We start from the raw sequence: 23486 nt of genomic DNA, 5'->3' as shown, positions 1-23486 counted from the left end.
CACACACACACACACACACACACACACACACACACACACACACACACACACATTTGGGAGCACACTGCTGTCAAATGAGACCAGGGTCTGTGACAGCCACTGCATCCCAATAGACATGAATGGACTGCCTGCACCTGGATGCATGAAGCACTTGTGTATCCCACTTGGGCAAAGACGGCCCTCTGTACGGATGTATGCCCATGTCAATGAGGTCTGTTTGTGCAGAGCAATATTATATTTGCTTTATTTGTGAAATATTTAGGGATACTGTGTGGTGTACTGTATATGCAATTTAAAGCGGTTCTGCGCTCACTTTCAAAAGTTAGGCTTATTCGTTAGGAAATGCAGCAAAGAGTGCACAATGGCCTCTCCTTTTTTGTATGTATGTAAACTTTTTTTTTTTTTTTTTTTTCCATACCCTGTGGCTGTGGGCGGTGTTTGTGCGGGTATCCGCATCATCTCCTGGGATTACGGCGCTGTAGTGTCATATTTTGCTCCCCATCATAGAATGCTCCGGAAAGTTACATTGCGGCCAGAAACTTTGCACTGGGCATGCAAGATGCCTTCCAAACCCTTGCGCCATGCGTTCCAAAGGATTTTCAGCAATGCAGTTCAGTGAAACCGAAGTGACGTTAAACTTTAGACGGAGTGGAGAGAGAGAGCGGGTAACCATGGCTCAGAGGGGATTACCTCCCCTATGTGGATTCGGGAGGGAATTATCTGACAGATTCAGTGGTCTGCATTGCTGCAAATCCTTTGGAACGCATGGCGCAAGTTTTTGGAACGGATGTGCACTGTGAAATTTCTGGCCACAACGTCACTTCCACAGCATTCTACGATGGGGAGCAAAATATGAAACGGAACACAGAAATGATTTCTTGTGGGCTTCAAATGCCCACAAGCAAGATGACATCTGCTCTGCTCAATTTTATAAAGTGTCGATTTATACCAAAAAACGGACCTGGATACTGGGCATCAGCAGTACAAGCGAGTCTGACGTTAGAATGAAATGCTTTTTAAACGGTACAAAAAATAGGTGCAGCACCGCTTTTAAAGCTGATCTTCAGCTTTTAGTTAGGGATGCACCAAATGGGTTTTTTGGTACCGATACCGAAAATGCATTTTCCCAAAAACCAAAACGGCAACCATACCGAAATTGACTGTTTTTAAAAAATATTTTTATGCAGGAAATGGTCAGACTGGGGACATGCTGCAGGAGATGGTCAGAGTCCCTCTAAGAGCTATGGGCAATGACATGGAGACAGGTAGGGGGGCCATCTTCCCCCTCACGCATCTTCCCCCTCACGCATCTTCCCCCTCACGCATCTTCCCCCTCACGCATCTTCCCCCTCACGCATCTTCCCCCTCACGCATCTTCCCCCTCACGCATCTTCCCCCTCACGCATCTTCCCCCTCACGCATCTTCCCCCTCACGCATCTTCCCCCTCACGCATCTTCCCCCTCACGCATCTCCCCCCTCACGCATCTCCCCCCTCACGCATCTCCATGTCAGGCCAGGGACAGGTCCGGATCGCCGTTACTGACCTGGCTCCTAACTTTTTTTTTTTTTTTTTTTTTTTTTTTTAGCTGGCACCTAGATTCCAAGCAAATTTGTCAAGCCGTGTGTGTGTGTGTGTGTGTGTGTGTGTATATTTATGTACAGTCTTTTTAAAAATTGTCAGCTGCAGCTCTGTACCTTCAATCTCCATGCTGGGTACTGCACTGTGGGGGGGAGGGTGTCGCAGAGAGTAGAGGTCAACTGATATTCGGTGTGTTTTTTTTCTTAATTGGCATTGGCCGTTTGTGCCGATTGTGCTGATAAAAAGGCAGATTTTATGTCTTCGGTGCGATTTACAAATGACTTCTGTAATAGAAGTCAATGCAAGTTGCCTGAGTCTTCAGTGAAGCAACTTGTTTCCTCTCTGGGCAGTCTGCGAAGAAAAGAGCAAAGAGATACAATGTTTACACTTATGAATGAACTAAACTCTGTGTGTAGAATTCTCGGTTTAACCATTTAAAGACTAAATCTTTTCTGACGTTTGTTGCTTACAAATAAAAAGCTTGTATTTTCTGCTAGAAAATCAATTGGAACCCCCAAAAATTATATTTTTTTTAGCAGAGACCCTAGGGAATAAAATGGCGGTTGTTGCAATATTTTATGTCACGATATTTGCGCAGTGGTCTTTCAAACGCAATTTTTTGTGGGGGGAAAAAACACTGATTAAAAAAAAAAAAAAAATGAAAACAGTCAAGTTAGCCTTTTTTTCCATCCAAAAGTTTTGATTACCTGTGTTTTGTGTATTTAATTTTTTTATTTTTTTTTATCTAAATCATACATACAAGTGAACTGGTTGGAGGTTTTGTTTTGTTTAATGTTTAAATGTAAGAAATTTGCACTTTGGCAGTGGTGCTTATTCATTTCAATGGGCAGGAGGGGTATACACCACTCCAAGCGTGCTGCTTGCAGCACTTTTTTTTTTTTTTTTTTTTTTTTTTAACCTGCTGCCAGCGCATCGCCTCAGTGTGAAAGCACTCGGGCTTTCACACAGACTGCAGGGGAGTTGTTTTGCAGGCACTTTACAGGCGCTATTTTTAGCCCAAAAGCACCTGAAAAACACCCCAGTGGGAAAGCTGTCTGTTATATTTTATAAGACTAAGGGAGGGGGGAAAGCATTCCCACAAGCTTGCACGCAGAAGCGAACCCATACGTAGGTCGCGCCCACATATGTAAAAAATGTTCAAACCACACATGAGGTATCGCCGCTAACGTTGGAGCGAGAGCAATAACTCTAGCATTGGACCTCCTCTGTAACACTAAACATGAAACCTATGTAAAATTTTAGAGCATAGACTATAGAGCTTTGTAAGCACTGAAGTATATACCACAAGCGTGTGCAATTTTAAAGTGTGACATGTGAGTTGTCTACTTAATCACTTACAGGATATTGCCACCTCCAGGCTTTACTGTAGGAATGGTGTTATTTGGATTTCCGCTAGACATTGATGCTGAGGCCAAAACAAATAATTTAATTTCGGTCTGCTCTGACCAGAACACTTTTTTTTTTTTTTTTTTTTTTTTTTTTTTTTCCCCCCTCCATGTGTCCTTAGAATCTTCAAGGTGTGTCTTTTTTTAATTTTTTTGGTAAAGCTCAGTTGTGACTGCATGTGGCCTTTCTTGAGGATTGTTGGTGTGTGTGTGTGTGTGTGTGTGTGTGTGTGTGTGTGTTGGTGTTTTTTATTTAAATTTGCACATGATAACCACTCTGTCATAAATTCCTGCAACTGCTTCAGAGTTGTTGTAGGCCTCTTGGTAACCTCTCTGACCAGTTTCCTCCTGGCTCTTTCATCAGTGTGGAACGACGTCCTGATCCAGGGAGGGTCTGTTTTACCAAATACCTTCTACTTCTTAATAGACGTCGCTGTGCTTCTAGGCATTGATAAAGCCTTTATTTCATCTACCTGTCCACAACTTTATCACAGAGATCTATTGACAGTGCTTTGCCACCCATAGTTCGCTTTTGTTGCACCCCCCCACATGCTGAGCTAAATTACCACTGCTGATCAGGTTAAAATTCAAATGGCTTTAGGTGCCCTTGAGAAGGTGATTGGCTACACCTGATTGAGTTTACAAGTCATTTTTAGGAGAGGGGGGGGGGGTGATCCTTTTTCCAACTCAGTGATTCTGTTTTTTATTTTTAATCTGACATGTTGGTGTTCTCTTTCACTTGGATGTTATAAGTTGCACTGTGTAAAGCTGAGAAATAAAAAATTGTCTTCAAAAGCCACAAAATGTGACTTTTAAAGGGGACGATTCTTTTCTATACCCACTGTAGGTTTGGTATCATGTGTTTAGCTTTTGATCCTTTGAAAAATGTACTCAGGCACTGACTATTTTTGTTTTTTCTGTATAGGAGTCCTACCCTTCCTCTGCACCAATATGGTTTGTAGAATCAGATGACCCAAATCTGACTTCAGTTTTGGAACGCTTGGAAGACATTAAAAAAAGCAACACATTGGTGAGTTTTGTTATCGCTTGCCAACTTGTAGTAAGCCATCATACAACAGTAACATGGACTATTTTGAATTTCCAAAATTCTGTGTTTGACAGTTTCTTACAACTAGTAAATTCCAATTCTCTTTAACCACTTCAGCCCCGGAAGGTTTTACCCACTTCCTGACCAGGCCATTTTTTGCAATGCGTTGCTTTAACTGTCGTGTGACGCTTTACCCAACTAAAATAGATTTTTTTTTTTTTTTTTTCCCAACACATAGAGCTTTCTTTTGGTGGTATTCGATCACCTCTGCGGTTTTTATTTTTACTAAACTAACAATTTTGAAAAACAGATTTTTTTTTATTTTTTTTTTTTTACTTTCCGCTATAACGCATAACCAGAAAAAATGTAAAAACAAATTTCTTCAATTTAGGCCAATTCTACATTTTTTGGTTAAAAAAAACAAAAACCCAATAGGTGTATATTCGCTTTCCGCCAAAGTTATAGCTTCTACAAAATAGAAATTTTTATATGGCATCTTTATTTAACTTTTTTTTTTATATTTTTTTTTTTTTTTTTTTTTTTACTAGATGGCATAAAAAAAAAAAACACTTGACACTCTTCTGGTACCAGTGACATTTTATACAGTGATCAGTGCTGTATAAATGACACGGGAAGGGGTTAAATGTGTTCCCTGGGAGGTGTTTCTAACTGTGGGGGCGGGAGGGGGGGTTACTCTGGAGGAAAAGAGATCGTTATTCAGCTTAGCTGGAACACGAACTCTCACTTTTTTCCTCCGACAGATCAGCGATGTGCTTTGTTTACATCGGCACACCGCTGATCGGTCTCTCCTGCAATCGATCAGCCGGTCGTGACGGCTGCCCAGCCCACTGATTGGCTCCCTTTGTATCCAATTACAGCAGGAGTGGCATGCATGTGCCCCCTAAACCACGTGCACAAATTCTCATACAGGTATGTGATTTTTGTGCACCCAGGCCACCCTGCCACAGTAAATGTACGTGTGTTGCCCGGAAGCAGTTAAACATGTGTTTTTAAGGCCCATATCACAATAACAATCCTGGTGTTGGCAAGCACTCTCCCAAAGGCCGGATTGCTAAAATGTGAAGGTGAATCGCTCACCATCTTGTATTGCTCCCTTGCTGAAATATTCTATAGAATGTAAGTCTCTAGCAAGAGATTGAAACCTGGCTCATTCAGATGAAGAGGAAGAAACGCGTGTGTTGGGGTTTTCTTTTTCACTCCTCTGCTGTCCTACATGGCGATTACTGGTTGGTGCCATAGCAATCATTTATTTTTATAGATCTTATTTGTGACAGTGCATACGTTACAGTGCTGACAGATAGGTTGGTGGTCTTGATTTTGGCTCAAAGCTTTTTGCCACCAATGCGTGTATATATCTGCTTCCTTTTTTTTCATGTATTTGTGCTTTTTTTTTTTTTTTTTTTTTTTTTTTTTAGAATAGCACCCATATTTTTGGGGAACTATATTGCAGCATCCCCTATTTTAAAATATTAGATACTGGCAGACTTTATTGCAAATTGTTACTTGCATTTGTTACATAAGCATTGTCAAGTAGTAGGGGTGGTCAGGATTTATAGCACCAATGGTTTGTGCAATGGTTTACAATATATAGGAACACAATACAGTTACAGTACCACAAAATACAAGAGGGGCCTGCTCATTAGCGCTTACTATCTAATTGGGTAGTTAAATCTGCAAGGTGTTTTGCCTTTCTTCCCTGTTTTGTCTAATGTCACAAACACTTGGGCTCGGTTCACACAGGGGCGGCACGACTTGCAACGCCGAGACTTGCAAAACGACTTCTGTATAGAAGTCAATGCAAGTCGCCCCAAAGTAGTACAGGAACCTTTTTTCTAAGTCGGAGCGACTTGGGTCGCTCCTATTAGAACGGTTCCATAGTACAGAACGGAGCGCGACTTGTCAGGCAGCGAAGTCGCCCCTGTGTGAACCGAGCCTTAGGTAAAAAAAAAAACTTTTCTGAGTTCATTGAAATTGCCACCTGTAGCTTGATACAAAGCCCCATGCAGACATCTGTAGGCAAGAAGCCAATAAATTGCAGGAGCAGGCAATGTTGGGGTACTGTGGGAAATGCTGTCTATATTACCCAAAACGCAGGTAGTGAAATGACTAGCTGATCTGCAGTAACTGCATTACAGAAAAACTTTTGGCAACATATATTTATTTGTGTTCTTATCTGTAGCTCTTGCAGCAACTGAAGCGATTGATTTGTGACCTGTGCAGATTGTACAACCTCCCACAGCATCCTGATGTGGAAATGCTGGATCAGCCTCTGCCTACAGGACAGGTATTCTTTATAGTTCCTTGGACACATCGAATAGATCTTGGTAAAATAATGTGTAATAATGAATTCTAGCTCAAAAGGAAAAGTCAGTGCTGTGGAAATTCTGTACATAATTTTGAAATGTGTAACCAACACTCTGCACCATACATGAATATAGTGTATGCAGTATGCTATTTTTGCCTTTTCAGTGTCATTTAGAGGATTTAAAGTCCTTACTTTGGTCACTGCTAGAAGTTTCCTATAATTTGCAGTGGGGCTGTTATAGCTGTTAAAGCTGTTGTAGATATATAACAAAATGTAATGTGAAATCTATGGAAAGAAAAGATGAAAAAATAAAGAATTTATATAAAAAAAAGAATGAGTCAAATATTAATCCATTACTTAAAAGAGGAAGTAAACCCTGATGAGTTTACTTCCTCTTTCATTCCCTGCAAAGCATAATGGACTACTATGCATCGCATAGTAGTCCATTATGTGTCACTTACCTGACACAGGAGCCAGCGAAGTCACCCCTGTCCCCTGTAGTCCGGCGCATCCATCTTTTCGGTGGGGTCTCGCAGCTCCGCCGATGTCATTCGGCGGAGCCGCGATGACGTCACTCCCGCGCATGCGCACGGGAGCCGACACGCGCGGCAGCTCTGTTGTTGGAAATGCCGCGCTCAGTGCGCCTGCGTGCCACTGTCTGCGGCGCATGCGCATTCGGGCAAATATCTCCTAAACCGTATAGGTTTAGGAGATATTTCTTGGACCTACAGGTAAGCCTTAATCTAGGCTTACCTGTAGGCCAAAGTGGTTTGTAAGGGTTTACAACCACTTTAATGGATCATGAAAAATAGTTGTAAACTCTTTTCATAAATTGGTCAGCCGATTAGTTGGCCTGCATACAGGATGTATTTGTTTACATATCAGGAAATACAGTGAAGCACACATACAGCGCAATACACCATCCATGCATGTCAGTAAGTGCCTGTGAATGTGGGGAGCAATGCCTCATGGGACATGTAGTCCTGGCAGGAAGTCGTTGGTTCTAAAGGCAAGTGAGTAAGTAAAACTGTAAAAAAAAAAAAAAAAAAAAAAAACAGCTCATACTCACTGATCACCAGCCGGATGCAGCAATCTCCCCCAACTACTGTGTGAGGAGAGCCGATTGCCTAGCAACCGGCTCTGTGTTTACATCGCATGATGGCTGTGATTGGACACGGCAGTCATGTGATCAGGAGGGCCAATCACTGAGCCCTCCTGCTGATTGGAAATGCGCCGTGTCCGGGTGACAAGAACGCATCTGGATCCCAGATGGGCGCCACCCCCCCCCCCCCCCAACCCCTCCTGAGGGAAGTTCCTGAATGTCCACTCAGGAAAGAGCGCCCACCCAGCCGTTTATATACATTGGCTGGGTGGGAATTGGTTAATGTGCCTTATAGCCACCCACTTTTCTAAAAACCCGTAGAATCAAAGAATGTAAGGAAAATTGGATCTCTACTTTAAGCTGACTAAAGAGGTGTAGTGGTATCAATATTCTGCAACAATGAGAAAGGAAGTGTGCTTGCATTTTGATGGAAATGAGTGCACTAAGCCCCTGGTGCCCAACCTGTAGTTCTGAGACCCTAGCCGTCAGTCAAGAGTGAGAACATTGGTTTGTAAAGGGGCTGAATCGGCAGTCTTGTGTTGCATATCTCTACGCTGTGTCTCTTGCAGCATGTCTAATATGACCATTTACTGTATTCTGTCCACGGTCCGACTGTTCCCTGTAGCATTTATATACAGTATCAAGAAAATATGTGAACCTCCTGGAATTAACTGATTTTCTGGAGTAATTTGATATAAAATTTGCTTAAGCTTATCACACAAGCAATTCTAATTACTTGTCTTTATTGAACATGCTTATTAAACATTCACAGTGCTGGAGGAAAAAAAAGTAGACCCATAGACTAATTACTTCAATAAAAGCTAATTGGTGTCAGTAGTTTGCACACCTGGAGTCCAATTTTTATGAGTTGACTTGTGCGTTACAGCTACTTTGCGAAGACACTTAAAGATTGCTGTTCATATGAAGCATTTGCTGATGTGAACCATGTTTCACAAAGACAGAAGACTTATGCAGATCAACTACTCTTGATTCTAAGTCTGGAAAGGAATACAAGGCAATCTGTGTTTATGCATCCATCAGTCGATCTTTTAGTGCTGTGATTACACTACTAGAAGTGTGCCTTGGTAATCATCTTGTTGGGGACCAACACAGAATCCTCATAAAGAACCACCCACAAGTAACAGCTAAGTGCTTGAAGACATCACTGGTACTGACAATCATCCCTGTACCTGAGTCTTCCTTGTGTAAGCCTTTGAAAAGGCAGAGTATCAATGGCAGAACACCAGAGGGAAGCTGCTACACTCCAAAAAGTTGACTGCCCATTTGAAGTATGCCAAAGAGTACATTGGCAAACTGCAACACTACTGGGAAAATGTTTTGTGGACTGAAATGAAATAAAAGCCAAATTGTTTGGGATGAATACTCAGCATGTATTGTGCAAACAAAACGCAGTTTACCAACATCTCAGCAGTCAAGCATGGTGGAAGGCACAGCTTGATTTGAGCTTGCTTCACTGCCTCAGGGTCTGGACTACTTGCCCTCATTGAGGGGAAAATTAATTCCCAAGCTTACCAGAATATCTTGCAGGATAATGTCAGGGTGGCTGTCCGCCAGCTGAAGCTTATTAGAAGTTGGGTGATGCAACAGGACAATTACCCCAAGCATTGAAGTGCATCCGCCACAGACTGGCTTCAGAAAAATAATGTGCCCTTTTGGAGTGGCCCAGACCTTAACCCCATAGAGATGCTGTACAAAGCCCTCAAGAGCCATTCACACCAGACACCCTATAGATGTGTCTGAGCTAAATCCGTTTTTGTATAGAAAAATTCCTCCTAAATGATGTTCAGGTCTGATCCAGAGCTACTGGAAGCACGCCGAAGACATTCAGGTAGGTTAATTGGCTTCTGCCCAAAATTGGCCCTAGTATATGAATGGGGACCTTGGATTGTGGGCTCCTTGAGGGTAGGGACCAATGTGAGTGTGCAATGTACAGGGATAGGGACAATTGTAGACCCTCACTCGGGTTGAACTGGATGGACTGGTGTCTTTATTCAACCATACTAACTATGTAACTTGCTTGAAGTCATTGCTGCCTAAGGAGGAGGGTCGACTAGCTATGAACTCCAAGGGTTCTTTTTTTTTTTTTTTTTTTTTTTTTTTTTTCCCCCCCTCCAGCACTGAATGTTTAATGGGCTCATTCAAAAAAGATGAGAAAAATTTGAATTGTTTGTGTTTATCAGCTTAAGCGTTTGTCTATTGCGATTTAGATGAGGATCAGATCTATTTTGGCAAATTACTGCATTTTATTTTATTTTTTTGCAAAGGTTTAGCTTTGGCAGCCCTTTGCATACCAAAAATATTACAGAAAGTACTGTGTGAGCTACAGGATTTTTAACCTTTTTTATTTTACCTATTTGCTCTGTGTGTCAGCTTAAAAAAAAATCTTGCTCAGTTTTTGTGACTTTTTGCAGAATGGCACAACAGAGGAAGTCACATCTGAAGAGGAAGAGGAGGAAGACATGGGAGAGGTAAGAAATATAAACTGTGGCAAAATTAGTGTGAATATCTCAAAGCGCCTCTTATGATGGCCAAAGATACTAATGCATCCAACACTCTTCCAGGTGCTTGTGATGCTTGGTCCCCCACTGTAAATTGTATTTTCTTCTGCTGACCTTTTGTGCAGATGAAACCCCAGCACTTTTTGTAGCTTTTAATGAGTGGAGATGGGATTGAGAGATAAATGGTGTTCATCTTCTGCAGTGATCACTTTAATTTAGGGCCAGTTCACACCACATTCAGTCCAGTGTGGGGTTTTTTCTGCATCAAAAATGCTTGGATAGTAGGTTATGATTTTTCAATGACTTGGTTCACCAGTGAAGTCAGTTCCAGAAAAAAAAGTAGAACATGCTGCATTTGTCTGGACTGTACTAGAACATGGTAAAATGCACTGGAACACGCATGACCTTATGTAAGGTTAAAGAGAAGTTCCGCCTTCCCCTCAAATGAAAAGTCAGCAGCTACACCTACTGTAGCTGCTAACTTTTAATATTAGGACATGTGCCTGTCCTGGAGTCCGGCGATGTCGGTACCGCAGCTGATGTTTCCGTCGGGTGCTGCCACTGCATGCACAAGGGGTGGCTGCGCTCTCCTGCTGGCCTGACAGATGAGCGCAAGTTCCACTTTTGGGTGGAACTCTGCTCTAAGAAAAAGGGGGGAGGGATGCACTGGCCTGCACCAAAAACACGCATGCGGAAAAGCATCTGTAATGCATCCGGACACTGTTTCTATGGTGTGAACTGGCCTTTAAAGAAAAAATAAATCTTGACGGTTTATTTATAAATGCAGACATTGGTTGCAGTGAAAAAAATTGTAGCATTGAAAGTGTAGTTGTATGTATTTTATTTTTGAGATAATAGAATCGTATCTGTCCAATATTTATTTTAATTTTTTTCAGCCTGTTTGGGTGAAAAATGCCTGGAGGAGGGCATTCTAAATGAGACTTAACCACTTCAATATTGTACACTTTTTTTACCTCCTTTTTTTTTTTTTTTTTTTTTGCACACCAATTTTCAGTGCTTTTAATGACAATTGCGCACTTATGCAACCCTACCTAAACTAGATTTTTATCATTTTGTTCACACAACTAAAGTTTCATTTGATGGTGTTTAATCAACACTGGGATATTTTTTTCGTTTAAATAAAAAGACCGCGTTTTAAAGAATAGAAGACTTGTTTGTTCTTTGTTTTGCAAATAAATGTTTACACTTCTTTGGTGAAAATAACCTGAATCAGTTTATAATATTTACTCTGTAGGAAAGTTTATACAGTCCACAAACTATGGTGCATATCTGAAAATTGATCAGTCCTGATGGACTGCCATTTCTTAAGGCCTGAAAATGTAAGCAAAGTACAAACATCTGCCAAATCGCCCTTTTTTGGAAAGTAGACCGTCCATTTTTGCAATTTTTAGGAAAATTAAGAAATATAACTTTTTTAATACGGTCACTGGTGCACTACAGAATCATAACTGGTGTGGCAGTGATCAGGGACACTGGTGACCGTATTGTGGTGGGGGGGGGGGGAATATATATACCTTGATTCACCAGGACCAAGTGGGATTTGTCCTGACGAGAAGCCCAGGACAATGCCATCAAAGCCTTGAATTTGGTGTACATAGCCAACTCGACCAAGACCCCATGTGTGTTCCTTGGAACTGACACAGAGAAGGCTTTTGACCGGGTTGGCTGGGGGTTCATCTTTGCTGTTCTACGGCATATAGTACGAGAAAAATAATGCTCAAATGGATCACAAGTATTTCTCTTTCGTTCATTGACTGGCACAGCTCCTTTTTAATTCTTGACCTTTGGGTTATCACGCCGCCTTCAGGAGAGGGCTAGGCAGAACATGTAACACATGTAAAAAACAGCAAGACTGCACAGCACCGCCCAGGGGCAGTCCCTCACCCTGCTTCCTGCAGCTCAGTGTTTATTTTATTTTATTTTCTCTGCCTAGTGTAGAAGGACCTGGCTCCCTGAGGGGACCATTGGTCCTGGGATTTTTTCCTTCTTTTTTTTTTTTTCTACAACTTTTTTGATCCTGTGATCTATCAACAGCAGGCTGGGTGACAGGCTGGATAATATTAGATCCTTGTAGTCTCCCCAGCCTGGCCATCCTATTTGGGTTCACCAAAGCCTCATCAAGCCTTGCGTGCCTTTCCTGTCCATTCATTACTAGAAAAGCTCATGTATTTTGAGTGGGATCACCCAGATAAGCATTTTTCCCCTCCTAAAGTTTTCAACGCTTTATCTTATGGAGGAAAAATTTACTAAGATGTGGAGTATGCCAGCAATTGATGCTGCTATATCCTCTGAATAAGTTTGACTTGTCCGGTTGACAATGCGCAATTGCTTAGGGATCCAACTGATAAAAGAAATTGGAATTCCTGTTAAACATTTTCTCCTTGCCAGGTTCAGTGACTCAACCTGCAGTGGTGGCAATTGGGGTATGTCAATCCTTGAGAGACCATTTGGAACAGGTGCTCAAGGTGTTCCCTGAATAGCAGGCCCAGTAATTAGAAGAACTACCAGCGGCTTTGTGTTTTGCAATTGACGCAATCAGATTCTATTCTTCAAACCTCTCGTCTTACGCTTGGGTTGGTGCATAAGCGTAGAATCTTATGGTTGAAAAGTTGGTCAGCCGAAGCGCCATGCAAAAAGTTCCTGGCAGGTTTTCCTTTCTGCGGTGAAAAGCTATTTGGGGAAAGGTTTGGACTAATATTCAAGAAATATCAAGTGGGGAAAAGTACCCTTTTGCCAGTTAAGAAAGAGTTAGCGTCCCTCATTTAAACTGGCTTTCTCCAGTGCCAGGGGCATTAGCCTCCAGGCAGTCGCGACGGCCTCCACCGTGAGGTTCAAGAGGTAAACCTCAGTTTCAACCCCCAGGAACAAAAGAAATCCTAGGGGAGGAAACCTACAAGACCACTAAAGCCTCTTTATGAAGGTGTGCCCCTGCTCGCTCAAGTGGGGGGAAAGACTTCAGCAGTTCTCCAAAGGTCTGACAGGAAGAATTTCAAGACAGATGGGTGGTCTCCACAATAACCCTAGGTTACAAACTAGTGTTCAGAGAATTCCCATTTCCTCAGGTCAAATGTCCCCAAAAATCCAGAGAAAGTCTTTCTAGAATTAGACCGACTTTTGTTTCAAAAAGTGATCATGGTGTTCCCCATGGAAGAGCAGGGGTTGGGGTTTTATTCAAACCTTTTCACAGTGCCAAAACCAGATGAGGATGTTGGATCCATTCTAGTTCTCTAAAGAACTAAAGCGGTTCCTGAAAATTGAATCAATCCGATCAGTAGTCTCCATCCTACAAGGAGAACTTCTGGCATCAATTGACATCAAGGATGCATACCCACATGTATCCATTTTCCCCGCTCACCAGAACTATCTGCGCATCGAAGTGGAAAAAATTAATTTTTCAGTTTGTAGCCTTGCCTTTCGGTCTAACTACTGCACCTCGGGTGCTTACAAAACTTCTGGCCAGATTAAGGACTCAAGGCATTGCATAGCATACCTGGACGACCTGCTCTTGATAGACTGGTCGGTACCCCACTTGGACCAAAGCATGGTCACCACAGTCAACTAAATGGAATACCTAGGTTGCATTATCAACCTAGAGTAATCTTACTGGCTTTAAAGTACTTGGGTCTGGTTATAGATGCAGCCCAGAAGAAGCTGTTTTTATCCCAGGCAAAGATCAGCACCATAAAGGAGCTGGTTTAGGTGGGCAAAGAACAGTTCTTTCATTCGCCTTTTGTATGAGGTTGTTGGACGATGGTGGGTTCATCTGAAGCAGTTCCATATGCTCGGTTTCATTCGAGACTGCTGGCCCTTTTTGTATGGGGGGAAAAAGGACCACTCTTGCATGCGTTCGCTAAGATGTATGCGTTATTGGTCAAACCAATGGAGAATTGCCAGTTGCCTTTTTTTTACAAAAAACTGGGGACTGGATTTGTGTAGGACCTTCTCGGAAGAGCAAAGTACCAATATAATACACTCCATATTTAAAACTGCGACTTGTATGAAAATGCAGGAAATAAATTAGAAGATCATTTTCCATTTGTACAGAACCCCAGCTATACTTCACAAATTTTTTCCGAACCTGGTTGCTGCCGCTGTCTGGGGAAACGGGACTCTACTACATATTTTTTGGTCCTGTCCTAGAATTTGGAAATTCTGGAAAGAGGTCTGAGAGATTATGCAAAAATGTAGTGATATGGAAATCTTGGAAGACCTGGCCTTCTTCCTATTGCATCTATCCGAAATACCAGCTTAAACATACAAGAAGTCTTGTGCCATTTATTGAATGCAGCCAAAACCTGTATCCCCCTCACTTGGAAACACACAGCCTCCCACAGTGGGAATGTGGCTTAGGAAGGTAGAGGAAGTAAACCGAATGGAAGATCTAGTCTGGACATCTCAACAAAAACGAGAAATCTATATGAAAACATGGAGGAAGGAAGAAAACTTTATTGATGTGATTCCCACGAGATGAGAGGACGACATAGGCCCTTTAGTATAACTTAAATCGAAAGGAGGGGGAGCCTTGTTTTTTTCCTTTAAGACGGGGGAAGGGAGGTAGAAAAAAGGAAAGGCGGGGAATAGTCTATTAGCTGTTCAGAATATTGGAGGGTGTGGTTGGGTCCTGAATCGGGGGTTGTGTTCTCCCTTGACCGTGTTTGGTGTGGAATTTAGATGGAGATTTGTATTTGTGGGGTGTTTTTTGGTTTTGGGTGTTTTTGTGTTTTGTCCCCCCCCCCCCCCCAGTTAAACAATATTGAAATTGATATGTTGATGGTTGCTTATACAGGTGATATGTTAATTATGTTAGAGGCTGTTCATTTTCCTTAAAATAAAAATAAAGAAATTATAACAAAAAGGGGGGAGGAGAAAATGTGGAACCATCTACATTTTTGTTTTTCAGTACAAGCACATTACATAGATTGTGGTTTAGTTTAATGGTTGAGGATGCCACGCAAAGTTTATGGTATTTCTTATTTCCTTATGCTGCTTTTTTTATTTTATTTTTTAAGGATATTGAAGATCTTGATCATTATGACATGAAGGAGGAAGAGCCAGTCGATGGCAAGAAGTCAGAGGATGAAGGCATTGAAAAAGAAAATCTTGCCATCTTGGAAAAGATCCGAAAGAATCAAAGGCAGGACCACCTAAATGTGAGTAACAAAATTATTGGATGGCAAAACGTATAAAACTGTAGCCCTTATACAAAATGTATTTGTTGAAATTTGTTAGTCGCTGAGGTACCTTTTTTACACAATACATTCACACAGTTTATTGAACAAAATTTTTGTCTTCAGTTATCTTAATTGTTAGAGATTCCGTTAACATAAGATTACTTTAATTGTGACCCTAGATCCCAAAGTGTAGATCTAATTTTTTTTCTAATTATTACAGTCACAAATGACACCCGCGGGTGATCAGGGGGTTAAACCTTTATTAGGTAATAAATGGCGGGTGCCCTGAAACTATAAAAAAAATAACTAACCAACCAGCGTCACCTGTAACAGTTATATGGTGATCACTGGTGAAAGGGTTAACTAGGGGGAAATCAGGAGGCTTTATGCGGTAGTATATGGGGGTCCCTGGCGCTATAAAAAGCTGCGGCGAACCTAAATACCTACCTGCCTAACTAGCGTCACCTGTGACACTAATACAGTGATCAGAAAAATGATCGCTTATTAGGCTGGGTTCACACTGGAGCGATGCGGGAACGCCATGAATCCGCGGCGGGTTCCCGCATCGCATGCCTCCCGGCGGCAGTTCACACTGCCCTATGCGAACTGCTGGGAGTGTCAGTGAAATGTTAATGACACCCCCAGATCAGTTCGCATATCGCAGTGCGATCTGCAAACTCGGATCGCATGGTGTGAACACCCATGCGATCCGATTCTGCTGCGGGCCAAAAAAAGGGTCCCGTGCGAATTTGCGGCGGGTGCGACACGAATTCAGCCATACTATATCTGTATGGCTGAACTCGAATCGCACAGAGATCGGATGTGATTTGCACTGCGGTGCGAATCACATTCGTTCTCATAAACCGCTGCAATGTGAACCCAGCCTTAGTGACACTGGCGAGGGGGGGGGTGATCACGGGGTTAAACCTTTATTGGGGGGGTTAGGGGGGCACATTAGAACTAAAGGGGGCTAACCCTAACTGCCCTAACAGTTATTACAGTCACAAATGACACCAATGCAAAAAAAAAAAAAAAAAAGCAATTGGTGTCACTGTGACTGGGGGGGCAGGGGTAATTGGGGGGTGATCGGGGGGTAAAGGGGGGGGTGTGAGTGTGCCTGGCATGTTCTACTGTGTAGTGTAGTGCTTGTGCAGCTCACCGATGCTCTCTCCTCGGTGCCGGAACGAAAAATACCGACACGGAGGAGAGAATACATCACTTCCTCTCCTGTGTTTACATTACAGGAGAGGAAGTGATGTCACCGGACATTTTCATTCGTCGGGAGCGATTGTGAGGGGGTGGCCATGAATGAATGGCCGTCCCCTCGTCCGGGATCGCTCCCGAACGAATACCGACCGCCGCAGGCACCGGGCGGGGGCCCGATCGGGCCCCCGACCCGCGGGCAGGCAAGGACGTACATGTAAGCCCTTTTGCCTGCCCGTGCCATTCTGTCGACGTACATCGTCGTGCGGCGGTCGGCAAGTGGTTAAAAAAAAAAAAAGTCATGGGAAGCCACATCGAACCATTATGTAAAACCTTTATCATCGGTGGCACCCGTATCATTTTAATGAGGTGTATCCTCCCCACTATTGAAAGTGGTGGTTTACACCAACTTGTGGCTTTCTGTTTTATTTAAAGTGGTTGTAAACCCTTACAACACACTTTGAGCTACAGGTAAGCCTAGATTAAGGCTTACCTGTAGGTCCAAGAAATATCTCCTAAACCTATACGGTTTAGGAGATATTTGTCCGAAGACGAGCACCGCTGTCTACGGCGCATTCTCCGTAGACAGCGGCGCACTGAGCGCGGCACCGTCAACGACAGAGATGCCGTGCGTGTCAGCTCCCGTGCGCATGCGCGACATAATCGCGGCTTCACTGAATGACAGTGGCGGAGCTGCGAGACCCCACCGAGAAGATGGATGCACCGGACTACAGGGGACAGCGGTGACTTCGCTGGCTCCTGTGTCAGGTAAGTGACACATAATGGACTACTATGCGATGCATAGTAGTCCATTATGCTTTGCCTTTGCAGGGAATGAAAGAGGAAGTAAACTCATCAGGGTTAACTTCCTCTTTTAAAGCGGTAGTAAACCCGCAATTTTTTTTTTTTTTTTTTAACACCTGCAAAGCAAAAGGCATAATGAGCTAGTATGCACCGCATACTAGCTCATTATGAAATACTTACCCTCGGCGTTTCTTCCGGGTATCGCGGCTCCGGCGCTGTGAGTGGCTGGAGCCGCGATATTGTCACTCCCGCGCACATGCATTTCATTCCGGCCGGCCACTGCCGGATTTTCAGGCCGAGAATCCCCTTGTGTGCATGCGCGGCTGCAGTCAGCGGCGCATACCAAGGGGAATATCTCCTAAACCGTACAGGTTTAGGAAATATTTTTTTTACCTACAGGTAAGCCTTATTATAGGCTTTCCTGTAGGTAAAAGTTAAAAAATTGAGTATACAACCACTTTAAGTAATGGATTAATATTTGACTCATTCTTCTTTTTTTTTTTCTTTTTTTTTTTTTTTTATTCTTTTTTTTTCATCTTTTCTTTCCATAGATTTCACATTACATTTCGTTATATATCTACAACTTCTTTAACAGCTATAACAGTCTTATAATATTTCAATCCATACCTCAATTCCACATCATCCTCCCCCCCATCCCTCACCCTTCCCTCCCAGGAAAATAAATAAATAAATATACAAACAAAAAAAACTGAGTTTTCACTATACTCCCCACCCCCCCCCCCAACCTGCCTGCTCTATCATATTTCTAATGTTTTACATCATACTTTCTCTAGAATTTAGATATGGAGCCCAAATCTTCTGATATTTCTCATCTTGATCTCTCATTGTCATTGTTAAATTTTCCATTTGTTGGATTTCTGCAATTCTCTGAAACCACTGTGCTCTAGCTGGAGGGCTGCTTTTTTTTCCACAGAACCGGAATGCATGCCCTTGCTGCTATCAATGTGTCTCAGCAAAGAATTTTTGAATCTTTCTATTGCCATTGGGATATCCAGCAAAAAGTTGCCGGTTTATCTCCCAGGTCAATTCCTATAATCCTTACAATAGTATCGGCTACCATCTCCCAGAACACTCTAATTTTTGGACATTCCCAAAATATATGTAGTAGTGTTCCCTCTGCTCCATGACATCTCCAACATGTCTGATATCTGGGGGTAAATTTGATGTAACACTTTTGGTGTTCTATACCACCTAGTGAGGATCTTATATCCCCCTTCTTGATATCTGCTTGTCATCGAGGCCATTTGATTAAACAGCAACATCTTATCCTTTTGTTCTGGGGAGAATGTAGTCTCTTTCCCAAGCCTGCAGAAAGGGCAATTCTTGTGGAGTCTCCTGTTCTATTAACATACTATAAAAATAAGACATCAAATGTCTCAGTTCCTCTCCTTTCAAACAGATCTCTTCAAACTCAGTCAATGCCCTTATTTCTACATATACCTTTGATTTAGATCTAATAAAGGTTTCTAATTGCCTCATTCTGAAGGGATCTAGCCCTAATGTCATTCCTTTTTCAATATCTTTTTTTAGTCATTAACCGATTGCCTACCGAGAAATGACAAATTCTGCTTATGCCTCTGTCTCGTATTGTTTTAAATTTTGGATCTGTCATTCCCGGTAGAAATGCCGGGGTACCCAGGATGGGAAGGAGCGGACTGGGAATTCTTGAAATAGATGTTTTTCTAAATACTCTTTTAGTTATTCATAATGTCTCCCCTAGTATTGGATGTTTTCTCATTCCTACTGGTATTTCTGTATCTGGAATCCACTCTAATCTTTCCAATGGGATATCTATCGCTGCTTGTTCTGTCTGTATCCACGGTTTTTCGTTTTTAAGCCTACACCATTCCACTACTCTGGCAAAATGTGAAGCTTCCTGGTATTTTATTGGGTCTGGGAGTCCTATCCCTCTTTTTTTTCCTTTGGGGAGTACTAAGATATCTCGACGTACTCTTGCTGGTTTCCCAGCCCAGATGAACTTCATAAATCTTGATCTAAGATCCTTGAAAAAACTTGGCGGGATCTTAATCGGTATAGTTTGGATTATGTATAACAGTCTAGGCATCACATTCATCTTAATAATATTGGTTCTCCCGAACCATGTAAAAATCTTTGTCCCATTTTTGAAGATCACTTTTGATCTGTCCTACCAGATTTGACTCATTCTAAGACGGGCTGTTTACACTGATAACCGCTTAACCCATGTAATTCTTCACCCAATAAAATTTTATCCAGGACATTCCAGAGATAACCCTATTCCACTCTATCAAATGCCTTAATGGCATCTAAAGATGAGATGGTTTGATTTATAAAAAGCATTTTACCATATAAATTAAAGTAAATGGTGGTGCTGATGACTAAAGCCCCATACGCACTCAGATTTTCTGCAGATTTTTTTTCCTTCGGATTTACCAAAACCATATAATATGCGGTCAAACCTTAGGAGTTTGAATGTGTATGCGATCAGGCAGGCCCTTGCACTACATGGTTTTGGTAAATCTGAAGGAAAAAATCAGCAGAAAATCTGATGGTGTGTATGGGGCTTAAACAATACCATGTCAAAAACACCCAGTGACTAGCAAATTGATGATAAATAACTAATGGATCCCATGAGTAAGTCGTGGTGATGAAACGTGTTGGTACCTGGCTGTACGGCAACCATTTGTGACGCCACAAGGTTCATGATCTCTTATGGATGAGATTTGGATCACACACCCTGGGTCTGTTGTGACCATATGTTGCCAGTTCTTGCTGTTGCAAGTGGCTATATACATGCTCTTATTTACTTGTTCCTATGTGAGTGCAATGTTTGACGCTTTTTATTTAATACATTTATTTTAACGTTGCTACATTATTGGAACACTTTGCTTTATTATATGTGGAGAGTCTAACATCTGGGCTCATGATTGAATGTTGTTGAATGATTTAACCCTGTGAGGATTGAGGCTGACTTGCTAAGCATGAAAGTGCAAGGCATCTTCATCTGGTGAGTGCATATCTAAAGGGTGGAATCACCAAGTGCACGTGGTGTGGTGCAAGATTTTTAAGACATGTGCACAACATGGGAATAATATGTCTTGCATATGGACTGTCTAGTCACGGACTATGTTTATATTGGTTATTATCTATCCTCAGCTGTTTGGTCACTAAACACTTGTCACTGGGTGTTTTTTTTTTTTTTTTTTTTTTTTTTTTGTTTCGTTTCTCTCCCCCCATATTTATGGTTTAATCATCAGTGTCACTATTTTTAATACATATGGTAAATGCGTTTTTTATCTGTTTAAAAAAGCAGCTTCTCTCATTTAGTGTGTGCCTGGCGCAGTGATGGGGCCAAGAGTGGGTGCACGGATCTTGTGTACCATTATATTTAATGGTTCTATTGCCAACATTTTGTGGTGGGATTTATACATTAGTCTATGGATATTAATAGCAATATACTTATATCGGGACTATATCCTGATAGGTCTGGGTGCGCAAGTTTTGCTATAACTTTAGATGGGAGGATAGCCAACATCTTAGCCAGAATCCTTAACAGGGATTATAACTACCTTTTTAATAAAGTGCTCAGCTTGCAACGTCCCTTAGCTGATAATATTAAGGATCTTAGTCTTCTACAAATAGGTAGCCCCTTTAAAAGTTTAGCCAAAGTTTAGAGTGCTCTTATTTCCAGATCATGACTGAAAACAAAAATTGTGTTCTGTAGTGACACGGGTGCTTTGCAACCTATAAATAATGAAGACTTTGAAAGAAGCATGTGTATGGACCTCCCATGTAAACACTGGTCTAAGTTGATGACTGCCGAACAATATCTGCTTAGCTGTGCGTTCTATTAAATTGTTTGAAAAGTGGGAAAAAGAAATGGACTTTAAAGGCACATATAAAAAAATTGTAACACAATTGATATAAATACAATTACACATCAAATGCTACAAATTAATTGAACAATACAAGAAAAAGTGAGAAGAGAAGAATAGAAAGGACCCATTGATCAAGCCAAAAGGGTTAGAACCACTTGTATACGTCCTGTGATATCAAGTCAAAAGAAACCTCCCACTAGGACGTGGTATTGGGGTGTTCCTTGATCTTGATGGTTTAAAAAAAAAAGCTTGGTGCTCAACATGTCTCTGCTTTTCCTCATGCCGGTGATGTGTCAAATACTGACACCCTCGGATAGTGTCCGTCCTGTACTGCGCTTGCACAGTACGGAGGACAAGGAGATGGTGAAGGTCTCCGAAGATGAACGGTGCCTGCGCAGTCAGTCCAGGTTCAAGCCCCACCATCCAAGTGGACATAGAGTTAGAATAAAAAATAGCCAGGCGAGGCTGTGCCTGAAGCATGGCGAGCCTGCGAGGGGCAATGTTACTATGTGCTACCGTATATCCACTTGGATGGTGGGACTTGCACCTGGATTCAGTGCGCAGGCACCGTTCTTCTTCGGAAACTTTTGGAGCCTCCTCCTCCATACTGCGCAAGCGCTGCGTTCAGAGGCAGAAAAAAATGCCAAACACGGGTAAGGCCCTTTGCACAAGGGCATCGCAATTTACTGGTTTTTGTTTAAGCGCTCATGACACATGTTTGCAAGGGGCCAAAAACTTTAAAGACCTGAGTAATGTTTAGTATAGGCAGGTAAAGGTGTGCAAGCATATAGACTAGTAAAATTCTTCTTCAAGGCTAGTATTGTAAAAGTTTTTTTACGCTCCTAATCATTAACCCCTTCCCGCAGACCGCACACATATATGCAGTTTTTTTTTTTTTTTTTTTTTCAATCTTGTGGCTGCATATATGTGTATCTCCTTTATGCTGGGAGTGCACCGCACACTCCAGGCACAGAGACCTGTCTCCCATGAGAGCCCCGAGTCTTAGTACTAACGATCGGGACCCAGGACTCTAGGTTTCGGGTCACCTGATCGTTTGTGATTGGCTATCACGATGATCAGTCACTGTGAGCCCGCCCCTGTGTTTTACATCCTCTTATGAATGGGGAGTAAAATACATTGTATATTCTGCTTCTTGCAGCAGAGGGATATGTAAACAAACTAAAGTGTGTAAAAAGAACAAGGTTTGCCAGGGTTAGGCCCCTTTCACACAGGGCAGATCCGCTTAGCAGACTCCACCAGATCGCTTTGTGGATCCCCCGCTGTGCTGGTGGGTGGCAGGGCTGTCCCTGCTCACTGAAAAACGGACAGGCAGATCCACGCTGGCTTATTGTGTGAAAGGGGCCTTAGTGTTGAGGTCCGGGGCCAACGTCATGGTCTACATATTTTGGGTAGTATTAAGTATGTGCACCATTGTTTCTGGGCTGTACTATGGCTACAAAGAACTACCAATACACACAATATATCTGAGATCGTCAGGAACAGGAGAATTTTATTTTTGGTTATTTGGTGGTAAATTATGATAACCACAAGAATTGTGCAGCTAAATTGAAGGGGGAAAAAAATCATTTTACTTTTTGGGCTAGTTTTTCTTTTGTTGATTAAAAAAAAAAAAGGAGATATCCGTTACTCTTTACCACCAAAAAAAGCCAAATTTTGTCCTGGGGGGGGAAAAAAGGTATAATCGAGCTCAATTCACCCGGATACACAATAGGTACAATTATACTAAAATTTTTAACAGTCAAAGTCAAAATTGCACTTGGGCATTAACATTTGTATTACCCTTGGGTATGAAGGGGTTAAATGCGTAAACATGCAGGTAAATTACTGCACTCAAATGTAAATTTTTATTTTTTTTACTGCTCTGTACCTCAGCCCTGTATTACTGATCTTTACTCGGCTGTGTGTAACAGTGCATGTCATTTTCAGGTTAGTAAAAAAAAAAACTCTTATACTCCCGTGTAAAAAGGCCATTTTGGAAAGCAAACACCCCAACACATAATCTAGGAGGCATCGTGAGTCTTTTGAACATGTGGGGTGTTTTTATTTTTTTTTGCAAAATGTGGAAAGGCAAAAGACTTCTTCTTCTTTTTTTTTTTTTTTTTTTTTCTCACAAAGTTGTCAATTTTATAAGATATTTCTAACACATGGCCTGTACATGGCTATGATTGCACCCCAAAAGATTCTGCTGCTACTCCTTAGTATGACGATTCCACATGTGAGACTTTTACACAGCCTGGTCACTTACAGAGGCCCAACATGCAGAGAGCGCTGTTAGATGTTCTAGGGACATAAATTGCACATCTAACTTCCTGACTACCTATTATACTTTTGTGAGGCACAGGAGAACACTGATGTGATGTAGGTCAGCGCTATGGTCGCTTCAGATCCAGTCCACTTGTGCTGCTGC

The 23486-nt window shown here is 42.0% G+C and overlaps 1 protein-coding gene across 1 annotated transcript in view; it reads left to right on the top strand.

Moving 5' to 3' along the window:
* Positions 1–23486, top strand: part of UBE2Q2 (ubiquitin conjugating enzyme E2 Q2) — an 81523-nt gene that overhangs the window by 25903 nt on the left and 32134 nt on the right. The window contains exons 2-5 of the mRNA XM_077472729.1: positions 3912–4016; positions 6235–6339; positions 9895–9951; positions 15012–15152. Coding sequence (XP_077328855.1) covers positions 3912–4016; positions 6235–6339; positions 9895–9951; positions 15012–15152 — 408 coding nt within the window. The remainder of the gene's footprint in view (positions 1–3911; positions 4017–6234; positions 6340–9894; positions 9952–15011; positions 15153–23486) is intronic.

The sequence above is a fragment of the Lithobates pipiens genome, unplaced genomic scaffold (genome assembly GCF_037356315.1).
Source record: "Lithobates pipiens isolate NorthernLeopardFrog02 unplaced genomic scaffold, aLitPip1_a1.2 Scaffold_8, whole genome shotgun sequence".
Taxonomy (NCBI): Eukaryota; Metazoa; Chordata; class Amphibia; order Anura; family Ranidae; genus Lithobates; species Lithobates pipiens.
This window is presented reverse-complemented; position numbering and strand designations above follow the sequence as displayed.